Below are 25,102 nucleotides of genomic sequence, written 5' to 3' on the forward strand. Positions count from 1 at the left end.
TTGTCAATCACCTTACTACATTACATTTTCTCCTTCCCATCTCCTCCCCCAAGCCTTCCAGGCTAGTTGCTTATTTATATTATCCATGTACAGATTTTACTTTAAAAGTCACTGGAAGAATTTTCTGTTGGGGTTTTAAAAAGTAAAGGTCACAGAAAACCTGTTGAAGAGTTTTAGTCAATGACTAAATGACTAAACATTTACTAAATGTTTTCTAGTGCCAGGCATACAGTGCTAACCATGAGGATATGAAAACAGCAGAAACGTCATTTTTATTTTTGAGTTGTACAAATCCTACTGGGGAAAAGGGAGTGAGTAGGTGAGAGGGCTCACAGAGCCATAAACAATGAACTATAATAGTAGCATATGCAGAGAATGCAGGAAAGGAAGTGAAGGGGGAGGGGGTGGGGTGTCTTTGTGTTGTGCAGCCAGGGAGGGCCTCCGAGGGGCTGTATCTATCTTGGCGGGTGGGAGGAGCAGGGTGAAAGCCATTCTAGGTAGAGGGAATGCAGATATAAGAAGTACACAGATGTGCTTGGTGTGTTTTTTGGAAGAAAAAGGGTCTGTTATACAGTGGAAGGTCCATGAGGACTGTTACGAAGGAAACCAGAAAAGGTAGGCTGAGGCTGAATTACAAAGGCTTTGTAGGCCAAATCAAAATGACTCAACTTTTAAGGCCACATGGACCAGTGGTGGTTTGCAAGAAGACTGTGTGGAGTGATGACAACTTTCCTTAGTGCCACAGTGGGGAAGAGACTGAAGAGGGGAGACGCTGGCAGTATGAAGGTCAGTTGGATGAACATCACTGTCGGTTTTCTCCCTGTGTACTGGCATGTCATTCCAATAACAAAACCGACCAACCAGAACATCAACTTTTTTTCTTACAGGTCTCATCAAGTTTTCCAGTTTTGGTTTATGAGCTACATTTAATCACTAAAATGTAAGCTCCAGAAGGCCAGGGATTGGGGGCTATTTTATCTCAGGCATATCTTGAGGCCATGAGCAGTGTCTGACATGTAGTTGGCACTCATCCAATATCTGCTGAAGAGATATTTGATTTCTTCCAAATAGTGATTGTAATCTGGAGCACATCTCTCACAGCTTTATCCCAATCATCGCCCAATCTGATAAGCACCATTTCCATGTGCTGCTCTGTACAGGTGAGGACACTATACCAAAACATGCCTAGAAGGGTCTTCCTGCTGAGGGGGCCACTCAAACTCACAGTCATCAAAACTTTGTCTCTTAATAAGTGAACAACATGGTTCTTACTGCTCTCAAGGTCTTTCCCAGAAGACTGTCTCAATAAGGACGCTGTTGAGAAGGGGCAGAGAAAGCTTTATCAGCTTTTCTTTCATTTTGCAATCTATTTATATTCTTATTTTTGTTATGTCTTTTTGTTTTTTTCCCTAAATTAATGAAATATAGACTTAACCACATATTTATTTTTTCTTAATACAGACCTTTGGAGCTATGTATTTTTTTAAGTATAACTCTGGCTGCTTTCCAACAAATTTAATGTGATGCTTATACTGTAGTTGTTAAGTAGTCTAATATTATATACTCATTCCTTGATCTAGTTATTTGAGAGATTTTAAATTTTCAAGTCGTTTTACCATTTTAAATATGTGTACATTTCTAATGTTATATTTTGATTGGAGGTATAATGTACATATTTTCCTAAAATTTTCATTGTCTATAGCATAAGAAAAATATTGTAAAGAATTTAATTACTATATTAGTCTGTTTTGTGTTGCTATAAAGGAATACCTGAGGCTGGGTAATTTATAAAGAAAAGAGGTTTATTTTGGCTCATGGTTCTGCAGATGGTAGAAGCAGCATAATACCAGCATCTGCTTCTGGTGGGGCCCCCAGGAAACCTACAATCATGGCAGAAGGTGAAGAGGGAGCACGTGTCACACATGGCCAGAGGGGGAGCAAGAGAGACAGGGGGAAGGGAAAGGAGGTAGCAGACTTTTTTTTTTTTTTTTTTTTAAAGTAGAGACAGAATCTGGCTTTTATTGCCTGGACTTGTCTCAAATTCCTGAGGCTCAAGTGATCCCCCTGCCTCAGTCTCCCCAAGTGTTGGGATTACAGGCCTGAGCCACCATGTCCGGCCAGATTCTTTTTAACAACCAGACCTTGCTGTAACTAATAGAGTGAGAACTCACTCATTACCCGGGAGGAGGGCACCAAGCCATTCATAAGGGATCTGGCCCCATGACCCAAATATCTCTCATTAGACCCCATCTTTCACTGTACCACTATTTCAATTCTTCCTTTTAACTGTATTGCATAGCTGTTATTTCTTCATTGTACGGAATTAACATATATTTTTATTTTAAGGTATTGTGATCACTGTTTTCAATTCTTTTTTTTTTTTTTTTTTTCCAATTAGGCCTTTTGTTGATATCTCTACTTTCTGGAATTAAATCTACTTAATTAGAGATCATAATTAAAATTCTTTCCATATATAAGAAAGACAGTAGGATAAATCTGAGCTCAATTTTTATAATTTAGAATTTAGGCAGGATTTGGGAGGGTGCTAACGTATTTCTGGTGGATCCAAATGTATTGTTGGATTTTTCTTGTTTACACCATATATTTCTACCTTTTATGGAAAATTCAATATAAGCAATATATGTGGGTTATTTTATGCTATCAAATTTTCTGTATTCATAAAAATAGCAAAACCGCATTGCTGTTAATTCTCTTCCATTCTTTGCTCTGGGCACTAGGAAACCTGAAGATACATTTCCATCCAAAGCCCAGATGATTTACAAACTGGCAGAATACACTGCTATGTGCTAACCTTATCTGAAACTTTAATATGCCATAACTTTATTCTCCGTTTTTCTACAGTTCTGTTGGAATCATACACATTTTCTGGCACTCTGATTTTTTTGCAGAATGAGGCAGGAGACAGATGGATAGTCTGGGAGATGACTCACTTTCTAATGAATTGTGGCAGACACTGAGTTTGAAAGGTAACCAGTCATATATCCTAATTTTCTAGAGAATTTCTAAACATTTTTATGATTATCCATAACTAAACAAACTCTAAAAAATCAATTTCTAACCCCCAAATACTCCGAATGTCTTAACCCTATTATGAAAAAACAAATACATCTTCCTACCAATAAACTGACATTCTTAATCTTCTCTCTCTCCTCCCTACTCCACAATCCTACTCCCCTCCGTGTTTCCTCCTTGTTAGTCTTAAAATTTGGCAGGATTATACTTATTGAGTAAATATCTTTCAGCAATATTTCGTACTGGTGTTTGCAGCAGTGGATAACTTTTAGGGGGAATCTGAAGAACAACCCTTTTGCTGCCTTCAAAATGAAAGGTTATCATAGTAAACTCATCTACTGTAAAAATCCATTCTGTGTCTTTTACCAGTCTTGGATAAGATGTCTTCCTCACCTTTTTTCTTTGAAAGCTAGTTCTTAATCATTTTGGCTTCCAGGAGTTGGCTACTGTTTTTCTATTTTATAAACTTAAAACATACTGGCAGAATGTTTTCTTCGAGGATTAAATACTCTGGTCTAAATGTCGTCTCTTAGCTTACAAAATAGTTTTGCAAATCAGATTACATTTTTTCAGATATCTTATTCAATTGTCAGTTTCCATGTGGTTTGTCTATTTTCTCTGCCATATTTATATTCACCATAGTAGGTGAAATCTTATTGTTGGCTCCTACACATCCTATCTCCCTACCCTTCTCACAGGGCCTCAATTTCCTGTTTGGGAATTATCTATACTTCCTTATACTACTCAGTCTTCACGGGATATGAATCCAAACTTTGTGGAAGACTTCTGTCATATCCTTTTTCATTCTCCAAGATCCCCAAAGAGGCTGCATGTAACTGAAACTCTGACAATTAGCCTCTTTCTCCAGGGACTTTGTGTCTTGAGTAGAGTAACAGAAGGGTGGAAGAAACAGTCCATGTTACTAATTGCAGGGTGTCCCAAGGTGATAGTACAGCTATAGAGATCCCCCTATGCCAACTTGACACTTTTTGTTCCAAGTTGCTCTTCAGCCCTCTCTCTGATTCTGCAACATTTCTATGTCCTATTATATTGACTTTCTGCTCAATATAGCTATTGGTTTCTGTTGTAAAACAAATAATATTACATGGTATATTCACATAAATTCTTTTCTATGTGTCATCTTCTCTTGCAATGTCATATTTTACACGTTTTGCACTTGTCAATTTCAATATCATCTTTGCTTTACTCTTATTCTGTAGTAGTATTTCCAAAATTTGTTCTGAAAAATAATTCTAATTTACTGTTAGCAGATGTCACTTTTTTTTAATAGAGGAAGGCTATTGTTAAGTAAGTGTGGAAAATGCAAGGATAAATAAAAGTTAATTCACTTCTTTTTTTGTGCATTCTGAATTTCCAAGAAAGAACACACGATGTAGCTCTTCCCAAACTTATTTTTAGTATGTATACAGATACAGATTTATCCTGCCATATCAAAAGAAACTAGTGGTCTTTAGAACATATTTTGGGTAATCATATTCTAGATGCTGCTATATTTACTATCTCCAGTGAGAATTTTAGCTCCCTTCCAGCTTATAATAGAGCAGTGCTACCTTTTAAATTTATTTTTAATACTGATCCTTCCTATTTAATATTCATCTTATCCCCATCCTATCTGTTTGTAATTCTTGTGGTTGACTTTCTTATATAGCATTTGAAAATATTGATGCTTGACTTTTTTATGGTGCTACAAAATATTTTAACTGAGCTAGGTGGTTTCAAATTTTTGAATATATGCCTGTAATCAAAGTTTACTACAGGTACTTCATATTTCTATTATTTTTTTGGTAGCTTAGACTTCTGCTGGGATTCTTAACTATTGTTCAGTGTTTCTAACTGTAACTTTCCTGAAACATGTATCACAAATCAGTGGTAGTACTTCTCCTGCTTTTGCATATAAATTTAAGAATCTTGAGCTGATATCAATGTGGGGTCTATCTACTTCTGATGGTGATTTGTTCTTAAAATACTCCCGAGCCTCAGTGATGAAATCAGAATGTTAAATTATGGTGGTTTAAAAGTCCCTCTATGAGATATATAGAAAGATGAATTGTCCTAGACACCTTAGTAAATTGTCTGATCTTTGTAAAAAGTGTGTGGTATAAAACTTTATCAACTATTTAAAACCAACTTATTCATAATTTGCTATGTTGGTGTTCTATTAAATGAATGCTCATTTAAAAAATTTTTGATATGAATACAAATAGCTCAAGAACAGACCTGGGGTAAAAAATTTTCTGGATCACATTCCTAACGGCCAATTCCCCTGAATGCATTCATCAAATGAAAATCAATTGTCAGGGTCTAAGTAACTGGGAGAAATAGGCAAGTGATGATGTTAAAACAATCCAGTATTAATCATTTTCACTTGCCAACACCACTTCAGAGAATATTCATTGATTATAGCAATATTATTCAAAATAAAAAGATACTGAAAATAATCTAACTGTTCAACATTCTGGAAACTATAAGAAAAAACATGCTAAGAATATGGGTCCCTATAACTAAAACACTCTACAGATACCAAAATAAAAGAAAAAATCTTAAATTTTTATCATAAAAATTAAAATACAGAAAACCTACATGTAATAAAAACATGTTTGTATAGTGATAAGGACAAAACAGACTGAAAGAATAGTTATTTGCAATAGAAGTGTTCTTTGTAGCCATTTGTTTACTAAAGTTCACTATACAGAATTAAAAAAATCCTTAGAAAGTCTTAGGCAAATTATTTTATCTATAGGCAAACTATAATATCTGTGGGTATTATAATTATATATATATACATATATATAGAAACACATATATGTATGTAAACTTAAAACACTGAGTGAAAAAGTATCCTAATCAAACATGATGTATATTTAGAATAGACACATATGTGTTTTTCTTTGTATGCTTTATTATCCTAATTGAGCCCAGACACAAAAGGATGCAATCCTTATTTCTTCCAAATTGTCTCACATCCACATAAATTATGGAAAAAGTTAAAACTAAGGTCATCTTAGTATATCATGTCCAAAGCAATGAGAACATCCTGGCAATGGATACTCAAGGACAAATATTCTGAAAGCAGAAACCTGTTAACTAAAATAACATTAGTTAATTTTCAACATAACTTTTTAAAAATATACGGTTTTGGGGTTTTTGGTTTTGGCTTAATCCTTAGTGTACCCTAAACTGAACTGAACAAATGAAGTTATCTGGTAGTGGAAAAGCCAAAAAAAAGGGAGGAAGAGGCATAATAAACCAGGGGATCACATTACCCTGGCTGAGAAGGTAACAGAGTTCACAATGAACAACATTTAACACTAAAACAGGAGAGATATAGACGAATACAGAAGTCATCTATATACTTTGAAAAGATCTAAGGTAGAATAAAATCTAAACAGGGAGGAAATGTAAGATTGTGAGGGTTGTATCTTTTGGTTAAGAAAGTACTTGAGAGACAGGAATAAAGTCAAAGCAGCTTTTCTCATTAAACATTTATTGCTCTGCTTAAATCTGTTTGAAGGAGCATAGCAATACATGAAATACTGCATTGGGTAAGATCTATTGTTTCCCCAGCCAGAATGCTGAGGCTAACTCAAATCTGATTGATGTGCAACTGAAACACGTGACAGTTTTTCCATAATGTCAACATTTAACACTGTCAACATTAAAGATGAGGCCCATTCCAACAACCCTTAGTGGACACTTACGATATTCATAAAGTTGTCCAAAACCTTTCAAGAAAATAGCATCAGTGCCCTTTATGAGGATGATACAAAAATCCTTTCTTAATCTATCAATAAAAGGCAGCTAAATTTAAAATTCCTGCTTTGCTCCAAGCAGTGGATAATTAATGAAGCCTTGACTCAAGAAGAGCTCCAAAGCACTTGATACAGGGATGCTGGCCTTTAGGACTGTTTACTTGGTAGCTAAGTGTCTCACCTCCTTAATTACATAAAAACTATAATTTTTATATCTTACCTGCCAGGCTTTATTCATTTAAAAAAGTTTTTATTTGTATTAACATTAAAATAATTCTCAAAGAAAAAAATTCATCCACAAGCCTGCCAGTACACTAAACTTCTTTAATTTGTCCACAGGCACATATAATTTGTAGCTATAATCACACCATACATAACATAATACAGCCAGTTTCTAAAGGCATTACTTAACATTCCCTGACAATATGTTCTGCCAAACTTCCCCAGCTTGCTCATTTAATTAGTACATATTATAAGAAATTCAGTGTAAGCTACAGCTTCATTGAAATATAAAAATTCCATAGATTCCATCTAAATATATGTCACAAATGGCATATTTTACCAAAAATGTAGTTTAAGACACTTTATAATTCACATTTATATACCACTTTTCATCTTACCTCTTCTCCAGACAGATAGTAGGCTGAGAGTAGTCCACCAACAAAGCGTATATTTACTTCAAAGACAGAAATTTCAGCATTCTATGGAAAAAAAAAAAATTCAAACATGATGATAGTACACAATTCAGAAAACCATTACTGTGATAAATTATACTAAATACTTAAATTTTGTTCAAATCTTATGCTTGCCCAGAGAAGTTTATATACATGGGGAAATGTTCTCCCTTTTAAAATTAAGGTATTAAATATCACTGTGTATCGAAACATTACTAACGGACCCCCAAAATACATACAATCATTATATGACAATTTTTAAAAATAAAGGAAAAAACATACTTAAAATAAATGATATGGTTTGTCTCTGTGTCCCCACCCAAATCTCATCTTGTAGCTCACATAATTCACACATGTTGTGGGATGGACCCGGTGGGAGATAACTGAATCATGGGGAGGGGTCTTTCCTGTGCTGTTCTTGTGACAGTGAATAAGTCTCACGAGATCTGATGGTTTTAAAAAGGGAGTTTCCCTGCACAAGCTCTTTCTCTCTTTGCCTGTTGCCATCCATGTAAGTTATGACTTGCTCCTAGCCTTCCGCCATGATTGTGAGGCCTCCCAAGCCATGTGAAACTGTTAAGTCCATTAATCCTCTTTTTCTTCCCAGTCTCAGGTATGTCTTTATCAGCAGTGTGAAAAAGGACTAATGCAATAGATAAAAATACTTTTGACTCCTAAACAAAATTATAAAAATATTTGTCAAATAAAATTCTTTCCTCTCTCTTCAACAGCAGATATAATATTTGATATTCTCTATTTGTGTAAATGCAATGGGGCCAGGGCATTTTTTTTTTTTTCTGTTCTGCATTCTCCTTTATTTCATTCATTTGTCTGCTTTTTCTTCCTGAAAGGCCAGCCTATACTTAGGCTGGTACTTCAACATTAGTCTAGGAATCTTTTCATCATGATGCACAGCTGGACTGCAAATAGGATTTGAAGTCTGAGGACCTGGGTTCTAGTGCTGGTTTCCAACTTTTTGCCTGTGGCTTGGGATTGTTCTTCTCATCTCTGAGAAGATATTTCATCTTCGCATAAAGGACATGATAATAATCATATATGCTATACCATGCTGAAATAGCCCTTATTTGCATCAATAATAGCTTGCTTTTATTATTTACAACGTGCCAGGTGCTGTGCTAATGTCTTTATATAGACTCTTTTAGTCCTCACAATGACCTTATGAATTAATTACTATTCTTACATCCATTTTAAAATGTTGAAGCTGAGACTTACAGTGGTTAATGTGACTTTTTGAAGTTCAGACAACTAATAATTGGTAGAAGCAGGATTTGAACTTGAGTACTGTGACTCCTGATTCAGGGCTCTGCTATTCTGACTTCTATACACCTCACATGATAATGCACCAAGTCTCTTTATTCATGGTCATATAATTAGTAATTACTGCCAATATTTTATACTTGATTAGTAAATAGATCTGTCTTACATTCTGTTACTAGATAAGTTAGAATAGCTAACCTACTATTTAGATTATAAAGTACATTTCAAGCTTTAGTTAGCTTCTTTTCATGTTCACTGGGCCTACTGAGTAGTTGTTCACTTTTGCCTAACATCAAACCATTCACTAATAATCATGGGACTCACAGCAATTTATAATATATGGAGTCAATATCTGGCAAATAAACTTAGTCAAAATCATGAGATATTATTTCCTTTAACAAGCAACTACTCTGTGCCAGACCCTGTCCTAGGTGATAGGGAAATGGCAATAAGGACTGATAAGGTCCTCAAGCTCACTTGAGTCTACATTTTAGTGGGATAAAATATTTCCAGAGAAAAAGGAGATATGTATTAATTTTATCCTTACATGCTCTCTGTAAAAAGGTTTAAGAATCTAACAATTAAAGCCAAGTAACTGCTTAAGTTAAAAAAATTCAAAAAAATTCCTATAAAAGGACAATTATGAAAACAAGTTAGGAAACAGAATTACTAAGTCAAAGTTAGGCAAAAACATCACAAAATAAGACTGGTGTGTTTAACTGTATTTTATAATTTGTAATGTGCACCTGATATAATCTGATTAAAAGTACTATATATAGGTATAATTTAACTTTGAGGTCTATCACTCTGAATGAGTTTTACATAAATATTGGCAAAGGCTTTAATATTCTACAAAATTACTGATAAGGAAAAGCGAAGATAATCCATATATTTAGTTTGGTTCACGTGACTATGTTTCCTATGTTTAAGAGTAATAATATCTAATAATAAAATCTAATAAACTTAAACCCTCAAATCATATTCCTCTCAATTAGTACTTGTGTTTTTCAGTTTTTAAATCTGGTAACAGTTTCCCACATTTCTGCCTATTGAAGACTGTTAAGATGATCTTATATTCTTATTCTGGCTATAGGTTCTTGACATAATGCATTTTCTCTTCCTGTTGTGAAAATTTTGGATAATCAGGACCTTTATATAGACATCTGATAAAAATTATTGCAAGGTGGAGGTCTGAGTCAGGTCAAACACCGCCAGAAATATATCTTCAGCTAGACATCAATCAACTGTTGGATGCAGTTATTCAACCAGTTATTGATCCAATTACATATTCTAAAACCTAAATTCTATTTATCTTGTACTGTACGATATTGGGAAATGATCCTGCAAGGTGCCATACTCAAGGTCACTTGCTATGGCTTTGGATTTCATGGATCTAATAGTCTGTCCAGTGAGCCTGTTTAAGAGGCAAATCTGGTTTGTTAGTTAATCCATGAAGGATCCCAGTGACTGCTATGTCCTTGTCTTTAATAAATCTTGCTCTGGAACATCACACCACCACCATCACTAGTTCTCAAGTCACCGTTTTCTCTGTTTGAAAACCAGAACCACATTCGAATTTCCAATATATAATTATTTCTCTCTCCTTTTCAAAGTTAAGTTTAAATAATTTAGAAACCTTAATTTGAGGTCTCTTTCAATATCCTAGGTTGTATTACGTTTTTAGGCCAAAAGACTGAAATTTAGACCCTTTACTTCACTCTTTACAGATTCGTAGATGAAAAGGACTAAGAAGATAAAAATTCTCCCACCACACCAAATTGGTTGGCTATCCTGCAGAAATCAGAAAGACCTGGGATTGAAGGCTGATTTGGAAGCCATCTGAGTTTGAGGTCCCAGATAACTAATTTATTCTGAGTCTTGGTTTTGTCATATGTAGAAAGGGACAATGCATTCCTCCATGATGTAAAGCGATGTACACAATAGCTAGTAATACACTCAACAGACACTCAACAGACAGCTGTTGCCGCTACCACTGTGCAGCTCAGCCTAAACGAACTAAAACCTACCTTCCCAGGGTCGCTGGAAAATCAGAAACTTTAGAATCATAAATACTCTTCTTCTTTGGCCCATATGAGGTCTTATTTCTTGAGGGCTTAAAAATCCTCTTTTGAAATATAGAAGCTGACCAACTTCCTTTGGGGCTTGATATATTTTGTATGAAATCTGGATTTTCAAAAGTGAATTTCTACAAATGAGGGTCTCAGGCCATTTTTATAAACTTCGGATTCTAATTTCCATTAAAATAATAAATTTAAATGAATACATTCTTATTAACAGTCATGATGTTCTAAAAGTTTTCTACTGACTTACCCTAATAACAGAGGGGGTATTTGGAGCAGGGGGAAGACAGTAGGTAGACAAAGCAGCCTGTAACACTAAATCTTGTGAGATTTATCCTAACAACATGAATTTTGCAGTCTACCTGAGTTTGTTTTAAAATAAAACTAACTTCCCCTTTAAATCTTTAAGATTGCATTCCAGTATGCCCCATGTATTCAGTGGCTTCTAGTACACGGTCTTACATGAGTGGCAGTTTAAGAAGTACATCCCGTCTTTTATTTAAATTCCATGTACCTATTAGTTAACGTCAACTGATAAGCAAGAGGAGATTGGAAATTTTTGGTTAAGACCAACCAATAAAAAAATCAGAATTGGAGAAATTGTTCTTTCATTTTGATTTACAGCAATGACCACTGAATCAAAGAACACACTAAACCAGATTCATCTATAAATTGAATAAAATATATGGTATGCCTAAATTTACACCTAAAATCAAGAGATGAGTATTACAAATCATGAAAAAATTATGCCTCAGTACTAATCTCTATTATTGTCTTGGGTGTTTGAGATTGATAACTTCCACCTTAAATTTATCCCTTTTCTGTATACTTTTCTCTACTCATTTACTATACATGTATGTAAATTTACGAGATAAAGTGATAAAGACTGCTAACATGAAAAAGAGAGTCTAATTTATAAATTATTTTGTATGCTTCCCTCCTCCAATCCTAACATCATGCTCCATCTCTCTGCAAAGAAAGGCTTCTTCTGAACCAACGTATCATGAGATCATGGACAGGAAGTATCTAACCCCATCTAGGCAACAGAGAAAATGAACACTTCAAAATCTGTTTCCAAATGAGTACCTGGAAGACCAACCTCTTCACACTAGACAAGACAGCACTTTAAACAACTCTGAAATTTGATATTTTTATAGGCAACTTATTCACCAAAATTAGCTATACAATGATGTATTTTAATAGATTTCACTAAATGAAATAACAGGCTTGACAATGAAAATAAGAAATTTACGTTTTGGAACAGATTCAGCCAGTTTCCTTTTGCTTGAGGAGCTATATCGAGATGCAAGCTTTCCCTAAGGAACAGATAAATTGTTTCTTTGGACCTTCAAGTCTTATGATGTTTATTTAGAGTCACACTTGTATTAGAATTCTCCTTAATTATTATCTTACGATTCCATACAGCATGACAGATCTGATTGACTGCATTAAATGGAAAAATATTTCTTGGAAAAGAACTTATCAGACATATTTAAATTCTATTCTGAGTGTTTGAGTTTCAGAGTGAACTCAAAGTGTAATAGTTTTTGTTTCTAAAAGGACAATTCTCCGATCTCTACAATCAGAGACCACTCTTTTGCTAGCTATTCCTCCAAACTCTGTATCAGCTTTCTACTTAGTGAATTATGAGCCTGGGGTACGGGATTATTATCATACATGAGAATCAAGCAAGCTTTAATAACTGCCCACTACATACCAATGCAATATTTCTGTTTAATATCAACTGTTTCACTGAAATCCAATGTAAATAACAACTGCTCCATTACTAACACATGATAACGATACTTTATCTTTAATCAATGGCTTTGTTAGAAACAACATGAGACTTGTCAAAACCATTGATTAAAGACTGGTAACTACCAATAAGCCTCGCCTATGTTTAGGCTTAGCATACACCTTTATTTATAAATGATACTTCAAAGTGTGTGCCGGATTAACACTTTGAGGATTAAAAGTATACAACTCCTTTAAACAATTAAATTGCAATATTTCACAGTGTAAGTCAGTGTGTCACAGTGTGTCCTGGCAGCCTTTGGTTTCCTATTTAAGCAACGTGACAAATCTCTAAAGACTGCTAACAAAGTGCAAGTTCTGTGGGCCACAAAGATATGCAAATACCTATCTTCTCTATGTTAATAGATTGGTTTTACCATGCAGGTCCAGAGGCTCTCAAGCAGCAGCCCTAATTACCATCAGAGAGAACAGCACAGTATCCTCTGAAAACCAAAACCCAAATCATCACTCTTGGTAGGTATTCCCTAGCATTCAGATGGAACACACTCAATAACTTCATTTAACAGGATAATTAGTTTAGTTATCTGCACCCATCAGGATGTAATGTGGCTCTAAAACAGACCTTTCTCACGAGCAACACTAAGGCAAAAGTAACTTCTTTCATGCTCTATGGCATGGACCTCTGGACCTAAGCCAGTACTCAGTCATGCATTTGAGAAGATCCAAAGTTGCTTCTTGAAGTCAACATATATCCTCCTGACAGGGAACCCTACAACTTACTTTCTTGAAAAGTAGGAGGGCATTCCAACTGGGTATGCAAACAATCTGGATCTTTAAAGAAAAAAAAAAGTCACCGTTGCCACCAGTACTTCTGTTCTCCAAAACACAAGGTGTTTATTACAACCAAAGGCATGATCCAGATGCTTGCCAAAGATCACAGTTGCAGTGTGTTGCTAGTTAGTGTCCACAGCAGGCTGATCATCTATCCTTTGCCATTCTCAAGGCTCTGCCTCTCATACTCAGATATCGCTTTACCGCAGTCCAGAAATATGGCTTTAAGGAAAATTTTAACACAGCTTTAGCTTTTACAGAGGGTTAATATAAGAAATTGTTATCTGGAGAAAAATTCTACATATTCTATAAAATTCATTACAGAAGATAGTTTTCAATATTTCTCAAGTGAGGTTCTAGGTGACCAATATTGTTTTAAGTGCCAGTAAAAGAACACAATTGAAATTAGAAATGCCCAAATAGGAAACCCTTGATCATCTGTTCTTATGCAACTGATCTTCCTGTTATCAGGGGCTACTACAAATCTGTTCTGGAAATAGGTTAGGTAATAACAGGTAGACCAAGTGACTTGAACTCCAGATCATCTGTAACTATACAAACAGATGACACAATACAGCTCCTTGCACCTGAGCTCTTCTTCCAGCTGAGTATAGTACAGGCTGTCAGGAAGTAGGACAAGATGGCTTAACTTCTCATTCATTTAACAAATATTTATCAAATCACTATTGAACAATAAACTCTAATTAGTAATCTAATATTAAGATGACATGCCTAATCTCAGAGGACTCAAATTCTCTGGCTGCCTATATATTTCTCGATTCTTTGCATTTCTTCTCCAGTTAAAAAAACACAAGGTCATTGAGTTAGGCAGACTGTGTTCAAACCAGAGATCTTGCTGCATAATTTGCGACAGCCTAATTAACCACCTATTTATCTATAAATATAGGGAAAAATACCAGTTACTACTCTGTATGCTTGTCACAAAGATTAAACAAGATACACCCATGAAAAAAATCACCTATCGGCTGGGCGCGGTGGCTCACGCTTGTAATCCCAGCACTTTGGGAGGCCAAGGCGGGCAGATCACGAGGTCAGGAGATCGAGACCATGGTGAAACCCCGTCTCTACTAAAAATACAAAAAATTAGCCGGGCGTGGTGGCGGGCGCCTGTAGTCCCAGCTACTGGGACAGGCTGAGGCAGGAGAATAGCGTGAACCCGGGAGGCGGAGCTTGCAGTGAGCCGAGATTGCGCCACTGCACTCAAGCCTGGGCGACAGAGCGAGACTCCTTCTCCAAAAAAAAAAAAAAGAAAGAAAAAAAAATCACCTATAATAATACTTGGTATGTATCACATATTACTAAATAGTTTCCTTTTTTTTTTTTTTTTTTGAGACGGAGTCTCACTCTGTCGCCCAGGCAGGAGTTTTTTTTTTTTTTTTTTTTTTAAATAGAGATGGTGTCGGCGGGGAGGGTCTTACTCTGTTGCCCAGGCTGTTCTTGAACTTCTGGGCTCAAGAAATCCACCAGCCTGGGCCTCCCAAAGTGTTGAGATTACAGGTGTGAGCCACCGTGCCTGGCCAAATAGTAGTTTCCTCTTTTCATTTCTTCCCTCCTGAGATAGCCTGGCTCTAGCTGGAGTTCTCTGACTACTTTTCCTGCTAGACTAAATGCTCCATAAGGGTAAATGCCTGATCCTTAGAAGATACTTAGTAAATAACACAAGTGAATGAGGAGTGACTAACCAAGAATCAGTTTTAGATCCTTTGTGCTAAGATTACTTTGAGTTAAAATTAGAAAATGCATTCATGGGGTCAATACTTAGGGTTTTCTGCCAATATCTATGTGCCTCTACAGATACTTGAACTGAATACAAGCTCCTTCTGTGAAGTCCTTGCTCCTTACTCCCCAGAACATATTATCCCAGTGACTTATTTTAAGCCAGATATTAAAGTCATTTGAACTTTGTGCTACCAAGTATGCAAAATGAATCAACTTCCTATGCCCTAATGAAAAGAAAATGAGTTTTAGTTAATTATAATATAAACCAATAGAAAACATTTACTTTATACCTTTCAGTGATAGAAATTGGATATTTCACATTAACAAATTTATTCTTGAGTGTAAAATTTGTTGATACTTAGGAGCACAATAGGATAAACCAACTCTCAACAATAGTGTTTGTTTCATTTTTATTTTCCCTTTGCAATAAATTTAGATGCATTAACTTTTCTTTTTTTTTTTTTTTGAGTCTGAGTCTCACTCTGTTGCCCAAGCTGGAGTGCAGTGGTGCAATCTCAGCTCACTGCAACCCCTGCCTCCCAGGTTCAAGCTATTCTCCTGCCTCAGCCTCCCAGGTAGCTGGGATTACAGGCACGTGCCACAATGCCTGGGAAATTTTTTGTATTTTCAGTAGAGACGGGGTTTCACGGTGTTAGCCAGGATGGTCTCAATCTCCTGACCTCATGATCCATCCGCCTCGGCCTCCCAAAGTGCTGAGATTACAGGAGTGAGCCACTGCGCCTGTCCAACTTTTTTTATAATACCCTTACACTGTCAATTAGAATATCTTATCAGGAAAAAGTGTTAACTAAAATATAAGTAATATTTATAAGCTAGAATGATACTACATGTTATTTAGTATAATTTTCCTTTTTTTTGCTAAGGCTTTTTCAATTTCTCCTTTCTTCATATAAATGAGAAAAATTTCTCAATGTTTTTTGAAGAAAAATCCTGTAATTTAAAAAATAATCATTTGATTTCTGGATAGAATGGGTGAATATAAGACAAATTCTAATGTGACACATTAAAACCAACTAGAATACAGTAAGCTGGAAAACTTCACAACGTAATGATTAGAAAAGTAAGTCAATATATCTCTCCCGAATTCATATGTTACTATTTTTAATATGGGAAACAATATTGTTTGGATATTGTTGACAACATATTTTTTAAAAGGAAAACATGGTAATACCCAAAGAGAGACCTGCAACAAATATTTTTCAAGACCTCTTATATTAAGAAAATAGTATAATAAAGACATTTGAGAAATATGCCTGTAATTTTTTGAAATATATATATTTAATTTTTATGAATACATAATAGTTGTATATATTTTAAAATTATATCTTGAAAGGTATAACCCAAAACTATCATTAACAGGCCTAAAATATATATGCAAAAGTCTGCATACTAATTGAGTAAAATTTTATAAAAAACTAAAATAAAAATTTAAATAAACAAAGAAAACTTCAAAGTTCAGTATCTTAGCAATAACTCAATGTTAGTCTAATCCTTTCACCTTACAAGTAAGGAAGCCCAGTAAATTCTTCTCTTCTACATAGTCTGATATCCCCTACTAAATTCATCTTTCCTTCTCCCAGGTCCCCAGGACCCATGGAACACATTCAAGGCATCCTGTGGTGGTCTGAGGACAGCCAACTGCCTTCTGTTACAGTAACATCTTGTCTGTTACCTTTGCACTTAGTCATTTTAAGTAAAACTGCTCCTCATCCTCCACCAACCTCAACCCCTGGCCCCAAGTCCAGAGCTCCTCAGACTACCACGGGTTGCACAGGTCGTGAAAAGAAAAAAACGGCTATGATATTTGAGGAGGTTTGGGGCAACAAACAATTATCAGATGGACCAACCCAAGATTCAGTAAGAAACTTGGACACTATTCATAAGTCAAGTGTTATTAAAGTTTGCTTTCCAGTTTTCCATCATTAGTGTTTTACAAGAATTTAGTTATTATTCCCCTACCCTTCCTTGAAAAGACAGATATCAGTCGGTCTCATATATAGCTAAAGAAAAGCCTGCAGGTTTTTGAAGGTAGGAGCTGATTTTAATAAGGTAGAACCGAAGCTTTTTTTTTTTTTTTTTTTGAGACGGCGTCTTGCTCTACTGCCCGGGCTGGAGTGCAGTGGTGTAATCACGGCTCACTGCAACATCTGCCTCCTGGGTTCAAGCGATCCTCTTGCCTCAGCTTCCTGAGTAGCTGGGATTACAGGCACACCCCACCACGCCTGGCTATTTTTTGTATTTTTAGTAGAGACAGGGTTTCACCATGTTGGCCAGGCTGGTCTCAAACTCCTGACATCGTGATCCACCTGCCTTGGCCTCCCAAAGTGCTGGGATTACAGGTGTGAGCCACCATGCCCGGCCCACAGAAGTACAATTAAGAAAGCAAGCCTCCAAAATGAAACAATTTTTTTCCAGTGCTTTAATTTTTCATATTCAGCTCTATCAATATCAGCACTACCACAGGTCATTCTAATCAAATAGCTCCATAACCTTGAGCAAATCACTAGCTCCTTATGCCTGTTCTCTCATGTTTAAAATAGAAGGGTTTAACACATTGATCCCCAAGGTCCCTTAATATTGATTGGAATACCGTCTCCTTTATATTCTAGATTCAATTATTAGGCAAATTAAACACAGACTCATCTGCCTGTCTTTTAGGTCTCCCAAATGCGGTATATATAGCAATTAATTAGGGGAGTAGAAACAAAATACTAAACTTTTAATTTATATAAGTTTTCAGTTGAAATAGATGGGGGAAAGACTTAGCTTTACTGATCCTTAATATTCTACCTAACACTGGTGTCCTCATTTGGTCTCTGAGAGAACAAGAGTGCCACAAAGCAGAGGCAACAGCAGGGAAATTCTCTTTGTCCACTTTCAGCATACAGCATGTTACTTGTGCATGGTGACTAGGATTTACAGATACTATCAAATGCTTACCCGACAGACAAGAGACTTATGAGAATTTCTGCAAAGTGGTCTCAGATTAGAAATAATACCAATAACGCACACTTAAGTGAATGACTAAAAAATTCCATGGCCTACATGCTTTCTTTTCTTAGTATAAGTTCTTTGTCAATATCATTATAAAGTAAAACAATGACTATCAAATTAGAGCTGATAAGACATAGTCCTCCCCAGTCAAAATTATCAAGAAGTATTAGAAGTATTCACTATCCTTAATTCTGATTCTTTCTTTCAGTATACAATGGGCCTTGAAATATTTGCTAAGAATGATAGCATACAGAATTTAAAAAAATATATCACATATATAATCAATTTATTTTTACTGAGAGGTGAATAAGATCCACAAAATTTGAAGCTTTACGGGAAAATGAATGCTGCTGCTGCTGCTGCTGGATACACCATGACACAGTGTAAAAGTATAAGCACTGGAGCCCCACGGACCGACATCAGAATCACAGCTCTTGACACACAACCAGCTGTGCAGTCTGGAGTAAGCCTCTGAGGTTCATATGTTTAATATACAAAGGTGTGAAATTAATGCCCATCTCATAGAGTTGCAGTGGGACTGAACAAGAATACTAGGCACATGTAGGTCTCAACAGATACTAATTTCTTTTCTGTTACTCTTAATTTGCCAAAAAACAAAGACACAAATTCGTGTAGTGAGGACAATTTAAGAATATAGTATAAGATAATACTTGTATACTATCTAAAGTTGCATTATTTTTGTTAGAGTACATTATAATACAATAATAGGGCCCACTACAGAATTTATCCATGTTAATTGAAATTTAAGGACTGAATTAGCAACTCTTATTCAACTTACCACATTAAAATCTAAATTTTCTTCAACCCATGATTTTGCTTCTTCAAATTCATGTTTCATTTCCATAATAAAAAGTGTATCCAGGGCATCTACTATAGTTGCTCCTTTGATGTTACCTGAAAAGATCAGAAAAATATTTGATATGATACTTTGGCTAGACAAAATATATGTAAATTGACCATACCTAAGAAAGGGAGAGGGTAATACTGGATTTATTAATAAGCAATAATATTAAACATAGTCTAAAATTCTTTCAATGAAAGTATAAAACAGCACCAAACTAAAAATTATCATGGGCTATCGACTGATATACTAATCTTTAAAGTTTCTTCTGAGTTATAAGAAATAAATGTCCCAGACATTTCTCTTAGAAATTTCATTTGTGCCTGCCTTCCTTCCTTCCTTCCTCCCTCCCTCCCTCCCTCCCTCTCTCTCTTTCTTTCTTTCTTTCTTTCTTTCCCTCTCTGGCCCAGGCGGTTTGCTGCTGCCCGCGCCACGGACTGCCTGGGACTGCCGGCGCGCGCCACCGCTGCCTGCCTTTTCTCCTTTGGATGCAGGCACGCGTTCGCCATCTTGGCCACGCTGGTCGCCGGCTCCTGACGCCGAGTGCTCTGCCCGCCTCAGCCTCCCGAGGTACTGGGACTACAGACGGAGTCTCGCTCACCCAGTGCTCGGTGTTGCCCGGGCTGGAGTGCGGTGGCGTGATCTGGCCTCGCGGCAGCCTCTACCCCCCGGCCGCCTGCCTTGGCCGGCCAGGGTGCTGGGATTGCAACCCCTGCCCGGCCGCCGCCCCATCTGGAAGGTGGGGAACGCCTCTGCCCGGCCGCCCCGTCTGGGAGGTGAGGAGCACCTCTGCCCGGCCACCCACCGTCTGGGAAGTGAGGAGCGCCTCTGCCCGGCCACCCACCGTCTGGGAAGTGAGGAGCGCCTCTGCCCGGCCACCCACCGTCTGGGAAGTGAGGAGCGCCTCTGCCTGGCCACCCACCGTCTGGGAAGTGAGGAGCGCCTCTGCCCGGCCGCCCTGTCTGGGAAGTGAGGAGCGCCTCTGCCCGGCCACCCACCATCTGGGAAGTGAGGAGCGCCTCTGCCCGGCCACCCACCGTCTGGGAAGTGAGGAGTGCCTCTGCCCGGCCACCCACCGTCTGGGAAGTGAGGAGCGCCTCTGCCCGGCCACCCACCGTCTGGGAAGTGAGGAGCGCCTCTGCCCGGCCACCCACCGTCTGGGAGGTGAGGAGCGCCTCTGCCCGGCCACCCACCGTCTGGGAGGTGAGGAGCGCCTCTGCCCGGCCACCCACCGTCTGGGAGGTGAGGAGCGCCTCTGCCCGGCCACCCACCGTCTGGGAGGTGAGGAGCGCCTCTGCCCGGCCACCCACCGTCTGGGAGGTGAGGAGCGCCTCTGCCCGGCCACCCACCGTCTGGGAGGTGAGGAGCGCCTCTGCCCGGCCACCCCGTCTGGGAAGTGAGGAGCGCCTCTGCCCGGCCACCCATCGTCTGGGAAGTGAGGAGCGCCTCTGCCCGGCCACCCATCGTCTGGGAAGTGAGGAGCGCCTCTGCCCGGCCACCCCGTCTGGGAAGTGAGGAGCGCCTCTGCCCGGCCACCCCGTCTGGGAAGTGAGGAGCGCCTCTGCCCGGCCACCCATTGTCTGGGAAGTGAGGAGCGCCTCTGCCCGGCCTCCCATCGTCTGGGAGGTGAGGAGCGCCTCTGCCCGGCCGCCCCATCCGGGAAGAGGTGAGGAGCGCCTCTGCCCGGCCGCCCCGTCCGGGAAGAAGTGAGGAGCGCCTCTGCCCGGCCGCCCTGTCCGGGAAGAAGTGAGGAGCGCCTCTGCCCGGCTGCCCCGTCCGGGAAGAAGTGAGGAGCGCCTCTGCCCGGCCGCCCGTCTGGGAAGTGAGGAGCGCCTCTGCCCGGCCGCCCCGTCCGGGAAGAAATGAGGAGCGCCTCTGCCCGGGCGCCCCGTCCGGGAAGAAGTAAGGAGCGCCTCTGCCCGGCCGCCCCATCCGGGAAGAAGTGAGGAGCGCCTCTGCCCGGCCACCCATCGTCTGGGAAGTGAGGAGTGCCTCTGCCCGGCCGCCCCGTCTGGGAAGTGAGGAGCGCCTCTGCCCGGCCGCCCCGTCCGGGAAGAAGTGAGGAGCGCCTCTGCCCGGCCGCCCCGTCCGGGAAGAAGTGAGGAGCGCCTCTGCCCGGCTGCCCCGTCCGGGAAGAAGTGAGGAGCGCCTCTGCCCGGCCGCCCCGTCTGGGAAGTGAGGAGCGCCTCTGCCCGGCCGCCCCGTCCGGGAAGAAATGAGGAGCGCCTCTGCCCGGGCGCCCCGTCCGGGAAGAAGTAAGGAGCGCCTCTGCCCGGCCGCCCCATCCGGGAAGAAGTGAGGAGCGCCTCTGCCCGGCCACCCATCGTCTGGGAAGTGAGGAGCGCCTCTGCCCGGCCGCCCCGTCCGGGAAGAAGTGAGGAGCTCCTCTGCCTGGCCGCCCCATCCGGGAAGAAGTGAGGAGCGCCTCTGCCCGGCCGCCCCGTCCGGGAAGAAATGAGGAGCGCCTCTGCCCAGGCGCCCCATCCGGGAAGAAGTGAGGAGTGCCTCTGCCCGGCCGCCCCATCCGGGAAGAAGTGAGGAGTGCCTCTGCCCGGCCACCCATCGTCTGGGAAGTGAGGAGCGCCTCTGCCCGGCCACCCACCGTCTGGGAAGTGAGGAGCGCCTCTGCCCGGCCGCCCCGTCTGGGAAGTGAGGAGCGCCTCTGCCCGGCCGCCCCGTCCGGGAAGAAGTGAGGAGCGCCTCTGCCCGGCCGCCCCGTCCGGGAAGAAGTGAGGAGCGCCTCTGCCCGGCTGCCCCGTCCGGGAAGAAGTGAGGAGCGCCTCTGCCCGGCCGCCCCGTCTGGGAAGTGAGGAGCGCCTCTGCCCGGCCGCCCCGTCCGGGAAGAAATGAGGAGCGCCTCTGCCCGGGCGCCCCGTCCGGGAAGAAGTAAGGAGCGCCTCTGCCCGGCCGCCCCATCCGGGAAGAAGTGAGGAGCGCCTCTGCCCGGCCACCCATCGTCTGGGAAGTGAGGAGCGCCTCTGCCCGGCCGCCCCGTCCGGGAAGAAGTGAGGAGCTCCTCTGCCTGGCCGCCCCATCCGGGAAGAAGTGAGGAGCGCCTCTGCCCGGCCGCCCCGTCCGGGAAGAAATGAGGAGCGCCTCTGCCCAGGCGCCCCATCCGGGAAGAAGTGAGGAGTGCCTCTGCCCGGCCGCCCCATCCGGGAAGAAGTGAGGAGTGCCTCTGCCCGGCCACCCATCGTCTGGGAAGTGAGGAGCGCCTCTGCCCGGCCACCCACCGTCTGGGAAGTGAGGAGCGCCTCTGCCCGGCCGCCCCGTCTGGGAAGTGAGGAGCGCCTCTGCCCGGCCACCCACCGTCTGGGAAGTGAGGAGCGCCTCTGCCCGGCCGCCCCGTCTGGGAAGTGAGGAGCGCCTCTGCCCGGCCACCCACCGTCTGGGAAGTGAGGAGCGCCTCTGCCTGGCCACCCACCGTCTGGGAAGTGAGGAGTGCCTCTGCCCGGCCACCCACCGTCTGGGAAGTGAGGAGCGCCTCTGCCCGGCTGCCCATCATCTGGGAAGTGAGGAGCGCCTCTGCCCGGCCACCCACCGTCTGGGAAGTGAGGAGCGCCTCTGCCCGGCCGCCCCGTCTGGGAAGTGAGGAGCGCCTCTGCCCAGCCACCCCGTCTGGGAAGTGAGGAGCGCCTCTGCCCGGCCACCCATCGTCTGGGAAGTGAGGAGTGCCTCTGCCCGGCTGCCCCGTCTGGGAGGTGAGGAGCGCCTCTGCCCGGCCGCCCCGTCCGGGAGGAAGTGAGGAGCGCCTCTGCCCGGCCGCCCCGTCCGGGAGGAAGTGAGGAGCGCCTCTGCCCGGCCGCCCCGTCCGGGAGGAAGTGAGGAACGCCTCTGCCCGGCCGCCCCGTCCGGGAGGAAGTGAGGAGCGCCTCTGCCCGGCCGCCCCGTCCGGGAAGAGGGGAGGAGCGCCTCTGCCCGGCCGCCCCGTCCGGGAAGAAGTGAGGAGCGCCTCTGCCCGGCCGCCCCGTCCGGGAAGAGGGGAGGAGCGTCTCTGCCCGGCCGCCCCGTCCGGGAAGAAGTGAGGAGCGCCTCTACCCGGCCGCCCCGTCGGGAAGAAGTGAGGAGCGCCTCTGCCCGGCCGCCCCGTCCGGGAAGAAGTGAGGAGCGCCTCTGCCCGGCCGCCCCGTCTGGGAGGTGAGGAGCGCCTCTGCCCGGCCACCCATCGTCTGGGAGGTGAGGAGCGCCTCTGCCCGGCCACCCATCGTCTGGAAAGTGAGGAGCGCCTCTGCCCGACCACCCATCGTCTGGGAAGTGAGGAGCGCCTCTGCCCGGCCACCTATCGTCTGGGAAGAAGTGAGGAGCGTCTCTGCCTGGCCGCCCCGTCTGGGAAGTGAGGAGCCCCTCTGCCCGGCCGCCCCGTGTCTGGGTAGAAGTGAGGAGCTCCTCTGCCTGGCCGCTCCGTCTGGGAGGTCTACCACGGAGGCCAGAAGCAATGTGGGGGCTGGACGTGGTGGCTCACGCCTGTGGTCCCGGCACTCTGGGGGGCGAGGCGGGTTGATCACTTCGGGCTAGGAGTTCGAGACCAGTCTGGCCAACTTGGCGAAACATGAAGAATACAACAGACAAACCAACCAACCAACTCAATGACAAAAAAACAGGTCTACCCTGGAGTCATACTCTAATTTTTTCTATTTTCCTCCCTTTCTGATCCTTTATCCCACTTTCTTTTTCTTCCTCTTCCTTCTCCCTCTTCTTCGTCAAATAGAGGATTGAGTTATTATCACTGATCCATATAAAGTCCCTCTCTCATTTATTTTAACTCCCACCCCCCATTTCTATTCCCCGACTTCCCATGTGCAACCTTCCTAATATGTTTGATACGCATCTTTTTGTTTGTATGTATTTTTAGAAAATGTTTATTGTTTTTGTATGCAAAAAAAAAATTAATTAAAAAAAAAAAAAAAAAAAAGAAATTTCATTTGTGATTGCATTCTCTCTCTCTCTTTTTTTTTGAGATGGAGTCTCACTCTGTTGCCCAGCCTGGAGTGCACTCTGTTGCCCAGGTTGGTGCGATCTCAGCTCATTGCAACCTCCACCTCCCGGGTTCAAGTGATTCTCCTACCTTAGCATCCTGAGTAGCTGGGACTACGGGCGCATGCCATCACGCCCGGCTAATTTTTGTTTTTAGTAGAGATGGGGTTTCCCCATGTTGGCCAGGATGGTCTCAATCTCTCGACCTCGTGATCCACCCGCCTAGGCCTCCCAAAGTGCTGAAATTACAGGTGTGAGCCACTGCACCCAGCCTGTGATTGCATTCTCTAGCAAGAAAAGAATAGGCCTAAAACCAAGGAGCAACAGACTTATTAAGACTAACGTAATTACATCAAAGTGCACCTGTGCAAAACTCTAAATATAATTAGATCTAAAATTGTTTAGTGACAGTTCTAAGAAGACATTACTCTAAAATGAAATTTCACCCCCGTATGAATTCTGATTGGTGCTAACTGCCCTCCATCCCCTACAAGTCCTGACCTCTGTGGTTTATTTCCTCTGAATTCCAATGACATGGAGACTTCATGTTGCCCCGGCATTCATCACCTTCTATCTTGTATTAAAATTACATGTGTGAATCTTTTAGTCTATAAACTTTTTTTTCTTTTGAGACAGGGTCTTGCTCTGTCCCCCAGGGTGGAGTACAGTGGCGCAATCATAGCTCACTGCAGCCCCAAACTCCTAGGCACAAGTGATTCTCCTGCCTCAGCCTCCTGTGTAGCTGGGATTATATGTGTGCCACCATGCCTGGCTAATTTTAAATTTTTTTTTGTAGAGATGAGTCTTGCTATGTTGCTCAGGCTGGTCTCAAACTCCTGGCCTCAAGCAATCCTCCCACTTTGGCCTTCCAGGGTACTGGAATTAGAGGCATGAGGCATGCACTCAGCCTGTAAACTTAGAACAAACAAGTCACGTCTTATCTCCAGATTCCTTACGGTGTCCTGTGGAATTGTGACAATAATGCCCAATTGTAATTGAGTAGTTTAGCTTCAAAACGCATTTTAAAATGTTTTTCTTTGTCCTTTCTTCCAGTCTCAAGATGTAACCTTGAAACAAACTGTAGAAACC

At 41.9% G+C, this 25,102-nt stretch overlaps 1 protein-coding gene across 1 annotated transcript in view; it reads right to left on the reverse strand.

Annotated features, from left to right (window-relative positions):
• The window catches only part of MAN1A1 (mannosidase alpha class 1A member 1), a 184,790-nt gene that overhangs the window by 113,317 nt on the left and 46,371 nt on the right, over positions 1 to 25,102 (reverse strand). The window contains exons 4-5 of the mRNA XM_055262761.2: positions 18,977 to 19,092; positions 7,424 to 7,504 (exon numbers count right to left, since the gene is read on the reverse strand). Coding sequence (XP_055118736.2) covers positions 7,424 to 7,504; positions 18,977 to 19,092 — 197 coding nt within the window. The remainder of the gene's footprint in view (positions 1 to 7,423; positions 7,505 to 18,976; positions 19,093 to 25,102) is intronic.

Source organism: Symphalangus syndactylus, chromosome 2, assembly GCF_028878055.3.
Source record: "Symphalangus syndactylus isolate Jambi chromosome 2, NHGRI_mSymSyn1-v2.1_pri, whole genome shotgun sequence".
NCBI lineage: Eukaryota > Metazoa > Chordata > Mammalia > Primates > Hylobatidae > Symphalangus > Symphalangus syndactylus.